The sequence below is a fragment of the Rhopalosiphum maidis genome, chromosome 3 (assembly GCF_003676215.2).
Source record: "Rhopalosiphum maidis isolate BTI-1 chromosome 3, ASM367621v3, whole genome shotgun sequence".
Lineage (NCBI taxonomy): Eukaryota > Metazoa > Arthropoda > Insecta > Hemiptera > Aphididae > Rhopalosiphum > Rhopalosiphum maidis.
The window spans coordinates 6,426,480-6,436,157 of NC_040879.1; the positions used below are offsets into that span (position 1 = coordinate 6,426,480).

The 9,678-nt window shown below is 28.8% G+C and overlaps 1 protein-coding gene across 1 annotated transcript; it reads left to right on the forward strand.

Annotated features, from left to right (window-relative positions):
• Positions 1–369: 369 nt before the first annotated feature.
• LOC113560124 lies at positions 370–2,890 on the forward strand. Its single transcript, XM_026965891.1, has 3 exons — positions 370–499; positions 1,923–2,085; positions 2,149–2,890. The coding sequence occupies exons 1-3, from the start codon at positions 370–372 to the stop codon at positions 2,888–2,890; spliced, it is 1,035 nt and encodes a 344-aa protein (XP_026821692.1).
• Positions 2,891–9,678: the final 6,788 nt, after the last annotated feature.

A 9,678-nucleotide genomic window follows, 5' to 3' on the forward strand; every position in this document is an offset into this window, starting at 1 on the left:
ATAAAATTGTAAAATGCATAACTAAATTAAATTGTAATTTGTATATATCTGTGTTTGTGTGTGGGAGGGGGGTAATTAATATGTACCACTATTAAGGTAGGAACAGACTATTGTCACGTCACGTGAGCTTACGTGCTGTCATATGTTATCACGTCACGGTCAAAAAGTATGGGATATAGATTTATATAGTATTTTAATGTATCAGCGCCACACTAATGTCACGTCATGCGCGTCACGTCACATTTTCTAACTCACGCGTGATAGCACATTTTGATTTTCTAGCATCACACACATTTTTGACTCACGTGTCATCACGAATTTGGTGTATTAGAAAAATACATATATTAAAATTAATTTACCTAATTAAAAATGGATGAACTTTTAATCGAAAAAGTTCGTGAACATCCGGTTTTATACAACCATGGTTCTTCCGATTATCGGGACCAACAAATTAGACAAAATGCGTGGGAAGAAATCGGAAAAGAGCTTAAAATAACAGGTAATTAAATTATTATTTCTACTATTATTTTAGATTCTGAAGAAAGAAAAAAATGTTTTGATTTTACGAAGATGATTTGTTTTATTTATCTGAGAACAACGGTAGGTACCATCAAAATATAGCAATACCATTTATTTTAGTATTAGATTATTTTTATTTAGGAAAAATCCACAGTCCACTCATTAAACGCGATAACCAAATAACTTGAATAGATATCTAGTAGCTTATATAATTATATATTATTATTATACGGTCAACGGGCCTATTATTTTTAGGCTCGTTGACCGTATTTACTTCGAGCATAATAATATAATAATATTTCTTATTTAGTACAATACAATTTATTCTGAACTCTTTATTTTATTTAAATCTTAAAATTAATAAACATGTGAAGATATATATATATATATATATATATATTGTACATTATACAATTCATAAAAAAATATAAGTAGTGACAATTAAACTAAATATGGGTTCTTCCTTTTCTAACACTATCAATTTGCCATACTACACTACCAGAATCACAATTAAAATAGTCTTTAAATGCGTCTCGGATTTGAGTTGCGTCTCGAGTACTATTTCTTCTTAGAGCATCTATATTTAAAAACGCGTTTTCTTGAACTTGAATTGTTTCAAAGTCGGGTTCAAACTCATTGTCTGTGCACAACATGTTATGTAAGCAGCAAGATGCAAGAACAATTTTATCTACAAGTTCTGGTTGTATTTCTAGGTGACCACGAAAACATCTCCATCTTGCAGCTAGAATTCCAAAGGCGTTTTCGACGACACGTCGTGCCCGAGATAATCTATAATTGAATATTTTATTAGGCTCGTTGTCTCTTAAAGAATTTCTGCTGTATGGACGGAGTAAATATGATTTTAATGGAAACGCTTCATCTCCGACAAAAACATATGGTAATGGTTCTCCATTTTCTAATAAAGGATTAGGTTTCGGTATATTGAGTGTATTGTTGCGCAACTTTTTACCAATAATTGAGTTAGAAAAAATTCCTCCGTCACTGTTCCTTCCGTATGATCCGACATCAATTGTGATGAACTTATAGTCTGCATCTACTATTGCCAAAAGAACAATAGAATGGCTTCCCATGTAATTGTAATACGTGGATCCGGCATTAATAGGGCACTGTATATTAATGTGCTTACCGTCTATAGCCCCTATACAGTTTGGAAAATGCCACATGGTTTTATATCTTTCTGCTACTTTTTTCCACATTTCCTCTGTGGGTTCTGGCATAAAAAAGGGACCTAAATTTTTCCATATTGCCTCACTAACTTCTTTAACTATTTCTCTTACAGTACTGAAACCCATTCTATAATTGAAACCAATACTTCTAAAAGAGTTTCCTGTTGCCAAAAATCTGAAACAAGAAAAATTATTTAATGTTAATTTCCTTTTTAGAGAATATTGCTAAACAAAAATGGGAAAACTTAAGGAGATGTTTCTGTAATGCTCGGAATAGACGTAAAGAAGAAACAAAAAGTGGCATGGCTTCCAAAAAGAAATCTCTATGGAAATACGAATTACAAATGTCATTTATTATACCATACTTGGAAAGCAGAAAGTAAATAATTAAATAATTTTATTTTTTTTATTTTATTCTTAATGTTTTTTTATTCATTTTAAGGACGCATAGTAACTTGAATGAATATCAGACATCTACAAATTTGATCAGTGAGCCAGATTTGTCAGAGGAGTCTGAAGAAGAAAATATACATTGTCAGTCAGAACAAACACAAACATACAGAGAAACGCAAAATGAACGAAGTATTCAAGATAACCAAGATATAGGCGATGAAGCAACATTAAGCAATGCTGCAGCAGATGAAACATATTACGAACACATAAAACGTAACAAAAAACAAAAACAAAAAACTGACAACCCAGCACAACAACTAGTTGAAATTCTAAAAGAAAATTCTATTCGTAGAAAACGTCAGTATGAAGAAAAGTGTATCAGCCAAGGACATAAAATAACAAAACAATTACCAAAATTTGAACAAGCTCAAATTAAACTTGCATTAAGTAACTCAGTATTATCTGCCGAAATAAGATGTAATCAAGAACTAAGGTCTTCAGCTATTTATCCCAGTTATCCTACACAACACCTATATGTTTCAACTCATTCCCCAGCACCTAGTATAAGTAACTTGCAGACAATGCCATCAGCTTCAAGTCAATCCTCAGCGCCTAGTACGAGTAGCTTACATACAATGACATCGCCTATAGACTCACCCAAAAATTATTCTATAACTACAGAACAACATTATCAAGGATCAGTAGACCAACATATTGCAGTACAAGACCAGACTCCTACCAGACCAACATTACTTCAAATGATGTCCATTCCGCAATACCGATATCAGTGAAGTAAAATTTGTTTAATTAATAATCTAAAATCCTTAACATTTTTATTTGTAATAATTTAAAATTAATTTGTTTAGATTATAAAATTAATAATAATTAATTTAATATTAATGGTAAAAATAATAAAATGATTTGAATCTCGTAAAATATTTATATTTTATTACTTACCTCAAACAAACCGCTAATCTTTCTTCGGTACTTATAGGTTTTCGAAATTGAGTGCTCTGTTTTTGTATGTCTTTTTTAATAAGATTGTGTACATAATCAAATTCATCTTTTGTCATTCGGAAATACATGTGAAATCGTCTTGGATCATTTCGTAATTCATGAACTAGACGATGGAATTCTCCTAATTTTAACCTTTTTTTATTAATTTCATGTACCCAGCATGATCTGGTGGATTTTTTATTTTGTTTGTTCAAAATTGCAAAAACAGCTGCAGTTTCCAATTCCTCTTCCCATTCTGAACTACTTGAAGTCAAACTTTCCATTATAAATTTGACTTAAGAAAAAAATTTGTGTTTAAATATACGTAAACAGTGACTACTGACTACTATGCAATAAATTGTGACACGAAAAAGTATGACAACATGATATAACTATATCATATATGATTATAGTTTATTTCTAAACGTGATATCACGGATTAAATGTGCCAACGTGATAGCACGTGAGCTCACGTGACGTGACAATAGTCTGTTCCCACCTTTACCCTCACTCATAACCCACGACACGCCACTGTTACATTTTAATTATTAAATAGATATACCTATAATACCTACCTAGTACCTATAATTATTTTTAAAGAATTCACAATCAAAATTATTGCAAGTCAATTTTGTCGCACTAATGACAATACCTATCTCGCTACTAAATTTTTTGTACTTTTCGTGAGAGACAAAAAACCGAATAATTATTGTTACACATTGACTATATTCTTTATGTTTGCATTTTAAAACAATTTATATATTTTTTGATCATTATATATAAATAAACCATTTATTTTTTTATGTACACGATTAAATTGAAATACTTGATTTGCTTTACCAGTAATATAGATATGTGGAATTTCTGTTAAATATATGAGGTATTACTGTTTGTAAAATTATTAATTTTTAACCATAATTTTTGTAAAAATTATTATTTAAACAATATTGAATAGTAAATAATATTAATTTGCATTGATCTTGCATTAAATTATACCCCTTATTTTACTTCATTGCTAAACTAGGTATTAATTTATATTTAAAGATAGGTAAGTTATATTAGGTAAGAAAATATCCTGAATTTTTATACTGAATAACTTACTGTATCATTGAAGCTTAAATAAGAATTGATACATTGTCTACCCAAAAATATCAAATAATTTAATTTTAAAAATTAGTTGTTTATTATATGCTTCTATACTACATAAGTATTTTATTTCTTAATAATTTTATAATTATGAATAAAATGTTGTTTACATTAATTTGTTTTGATTCTATAGTGTTTGCATGTGTAACGAGTGTGATTAATATCTTATGTACAATTTTATTCATATCTTACCTATACCATAATCGCTGTTCCGTCATCGCTGTCGAATCGGTCGAGACATATTGAATTGTGTCTCACTATTGACGATGGGGGACGAAGTGGGGTATTACCAAAATTATATGTATGGAAGAGACATGTCTCAATGTAATATTTTAATAATTAAATTGCATTCCGACATTGGTTTAGGGCCTTTTACACATGTGTTATGGTTTTTATTTTTAAATAAATTTTATATAATACCATATTTTTATTTGTCTTGTCTACTCTATAAAATTGTTCGCGCGTCGCTTCTGATTAGTGGTTTACAAGGTATTCAACTTTGGAGATTTAGACATTAAGGCTGGTTAATATTGTAAGTACAAAATCTAAAAATGTAAATATAATATAGTAGTTCTATGACATCATTTAGTTTGAAAAAAATTTCAGAAGCCTTGTGGTAAATTAAATGTTCAGCATCAAAATATAATTTTAATGCATTGTATTTTAACAGTCTAACACTCTCTCAACACAGCTATAAAGTGACAACCATCTTGTTTATGATGGCTGTAACTATTATGCGGATTAGTGTCAACGGATATCTGGAACTAACTGAATTGTGTTTGTCTTTTAAAACTGTATTTGATGTAGGCATAGACTTCTCTCTTATCAACTGCTCAACTTCATTTGGTAGTCTGCCACAAGCGTAGGGCCAGTGGCGTACTGGAGGGTGTCCGGCCCAGTGGGAATATGGGGCTAGGTTACCGGCACAAATAGAGATTGAATAAGAAGGAGCGTACCCCCCACCCCTCCCCAAAAAATATAGATATTTTCTTTAAATCTTAAATCACTTTTATATAATAAAATATATTGCTAAGGTATTGTAAAGTTGTAACTGAACATTTAAATTATACTAGAAAAAAATTAAACACCAAATGTATAAAATACAAATAGCTAGTCAATATTAGGCTCAAATTAATTTTGTTTATGTAATCATAATTATAATGCATTATAATAAATTAATAACTATAAAGCTTAGAAAAAACATTATGTTAAATTGTATTTAACAAAAACCAAATGTTATAATGATAACATTTTTGACATTACAGTTGAACTAGCATTTAGGTAATCAATAATATTTTCAATTTTAATTTCAATTTATAACTATTTTATAGTATAAGATAAATATAATAGACTTATTTTGATAAACATTATTCTTTTATTTCAGTTTAAAGCTTCAAATTTTAAATTTATTTGGTTTGGCCAAACGGCCTTAAAAAGCCTGCGGGCTACAGCCATGACAAATTTATTTTGTCATGCCTGCGGCTCAGTAGGACTTTTCCTACTATCCCACCTGGCCAGTTCGCCTCTGGTAGGAGCCAAGAAGTGGCAAACATATTTTAACACAAATAAATCTTGCACATTTTTCCATGTAAGGTTTTAACAGAATGGTGTTTATCATACATTGAATTTGCACTATTTGAAGCATAGCCTATTAAATTATCTTTGTGAAGTATTGAGTTTTTTTGAAAGAAATTTAAAATTGCATTAATAAACACTTTGAGAACTAGCATTACTAATTTCAGTTAGACAAGCAAATTGATCTCTTACTATATAATTATGTTGATCTAAAATCCTGATAACAATTGCTAAATGTTTGACTGATGACTTCTCTGTTGACCTATCAATAAGATTAGAAAAATGGTGTTTTTTAATTTTTCAATATGATTTTCAAAACCCTGCTTTTCTAAAGTATTTTTACAATTTTATTTATTTTTTTGTTATAACATTTGAACAAGTCAATTACACCCATCTAATCAAATAAATAAAGATAAATTCAATATTTAAAAAATAATAACAACTTGTGTGATAAAATATACTTACCTACAAGCTAGTTTCTAGAGATTTATAGTCACTAGTTGATTTATTTAAAGACAATGGTAAAGGTTTAATTGTAAATGGCTCATCAGACCAATCAAGTTTTTACAGCAAGCTGCTGGAGATTGTGGCACATTCTGTGATTGTTTTACTACAAATATTGATGGAATTGCATTATGTGTTTAGTTTAAGCTTTATAATTGTACGTAAAAAATCCTGAAATTTATAAATATTTTTAAGTACACAACTAATAACTATATAAGTAGTAGGTATTTAAGTTATACTTCCTTAGTTTCTGCTGCTTCAGTTGACTCTAGTGATTCTAGAACTGGGACTGCTGCAATACGAATATGTCCGAGATATATTACATGGATTGAAATGTAACTCGCACACTCGTAATGTTGATAATATATCTTTACCGTTAACTTCAGATAGAACGTTGATCCATTCTTTGCGAATATTTGGAGAGTTTTTGGTAACGTAAATAATGAAATTTTTTTATTTTTTTCATTATGTGAAAGACAATTTATTACAAAACACCTTATCATAATTGTGTGTATTTTAAGATAAACAGAATAAAATTAAAATTATAAAAAATATTCAGCATGAACCTATCTTAAAAAAGTTGAACATCAAGTCATCAGAGTTAAAAAGAAACATAGACACAATTAAATTATGAATTATAATTATAATATGTTATAATATGTTAGGTAGGTATAAAATATATTATAATATTGTATAATTATATATATTACGAAGTATGAAAAAGGCGGGAAATTTGTAAGTTAAGATGGATTAGCATACCGATTTATTAATCTCTTGTTTAGGATACCTAGATAGCGCAAGCGTTGACAAGAACTCGAAGCCCTTGTACCCCGCTCATTGTATACAGTAAGGGCGATTTACCTCTCACACCCTCCAACCATGTCGTTTCCAGTCCTGTATATCTTAATCCATGCTATTAAGGCACTCTAGGATAAACGTATGCGTAGCGCTCCTAGCGGGTTATTAATGAACTGGCGACAATAAGCGATTCACACCAATCCTTAATAATAATATGTTCATGGCCATGCCGATAATCAAAACGTGGCAGTACGGTACGGAACACTGATCGATGAGCGGGGCTTGATAAAAATTTAATTTTCTGATTGGACGAGCTTACGGTACATTAGCAAGATTGCAAGCAGTGTCGCCAGTGTCAGAATAACAAAGAGCATGATTTTAACTATTCTAAGGCGAACGAAATTAGGTGCGACGTTGCCAATGCTTTGTTTTGGTGTTGACCAATAGACGAAGACGGTCATCGGAACGACACTAGAGCAACTGACAAAATGCGCATCTCTAGATCAGTCAATTTAGACATACATTACGAACAACACGAATAAGGTTCACCAACACTTGTCGATATTCAATATAATATTATATTCATACAAAGATGGACGTAGTTGCGCATGACATAACCAAGACTAGTGAGTAAAAAATACAATATATTTAAAGCTTTTTAAATAATATTTTCCTTCTTTCATAGTTAAAAAATGTAATTATTATTCGTAGTGACAATCATTTTTATTTGAAAAAAAAAATTTATAGTTAAAAATTAATTAGTTATTCTTGTCGAAAAACTAAGTATTAATAATTTAAAGCTAGGTACTACATAAGTTTTGTTTTAAAATATATAAAAATATAAATAATTCATACATATGATTTTATATAATAATTATACTTTGATTTTTTTGTTAAAGATTAGTATTTTATTAGATTTGAGTATGGCTAAGGATTATTAATTTATATATGGCCTAGTACCGCATAAGTTTCGGTTTTAAAAATATATAAAAATATTTATTATAAGTTAGTAACATTTTATTAAAAAAAAAAACATTTGAGTCTATTAAATTCCAATTCCATCGTTTTTATTGTTGAATATCTGATCAATCTAGTTCATCCTTGTGACTGCGCCAGGTTAAACTTAGGTGTTATTATTATATTAAGTATACTAAATATAATTTATAAAGAAAACATTTATTATAATATCGCATAATATGGAGCATGAGTCAATCTCATAATAAGCATCAAAAGCACATTAGTATTTAGTATTAGTTTGAACATAACCTACAAATGTCACATAAACGTATATAATAATAATAATATATATATTATCATGACATCCTTCCACTTTGCTAATCATAATATTAAGTTATAAACATTTTTTTTTTTTAAACAAATGGCAATATAAATGAAATACAATTTTTATAACATAATAACAATCACAACTTTAATGTTAAATCTCATTAATTTTAATTAATCACAATATAATAATTTAAAATAAAATACATATCATATTCATTATACATTAACCTCTCAGGTTTTTTCCAAGTCTTCTCTGATTTCCGCCTTTCTTTACTCTTTATTTCTTCCTCTTCAAACTAAACTTACCGTTTTCATTTTCCTAATAAATATTATATTTCTTCTCAACTCTCTTCCTTTCTAATCCTTTACTAAATAACATCTTCGCCGTTTCAATTTATTCAATATTGTCACCTCTCTCGATATTTTTTTTTTATCCCGTAACCATACCTTTTCTTTTTCCTCAAATACTATTTCTTTTATAGTCCCTTTATTGTCACAATATATTTTTTTTTATATTTAGCCAATTATTTTGTTTTTTCCACACCTTAAACTACTTATTCTGACTTTATTTGATAAAAATAATTTTTTTCATATTCTTCATTTATTTTGTTCGGCCATTTTAATATTAAATCTTTATTAGTTTCTGGATTCTGTCTTTAATTCACTCAGATTTTCTACACTTTATTTTGTTTCAGCTATCTTAACTATGTGTATTAAATCCCTCAATGACTTGTCATCTTTTTCTTTTTTATAAATTATATTTCTTGTTAGTAAATCCTATAGTTTCGAAATGGTATACTAAATTTACAATATTTACTTAACTCTCATCCGATTTAATATAATAATAATTATTCTTTAAATAAACCACACTATAATATTTTTTATTTAATTATTTTGGAGTAATTACTTCCAATGTTGGTACTTGAAATTGCTCCCTCAATAACCTTGTTTAGTTCTTTTGGGTCTAAACAAATTCTTAAAAGATAAATCTGGTTTTTGTACTACTATCAAATTATTTATCCATTTGTTTGGTCCAACCATTGGAGTTGTTATTTCTTTTTTTACCAACTCTTCTACCTTTCATTTCAACTTTTCTTTATTTTTATAGGTACCTCCTAGCTACACTAGCTTTTGGCATTACTCCTTCTTTCAATTTAACAATACATACATCAATGTGTTTATATCAGCTCCACTATCTAATTTAAACTCAAATTTTTTTTTTCATTTCAAAAGTCTTATACCATACTCTGTACAGACTTTAATGAGTGTTTGAATA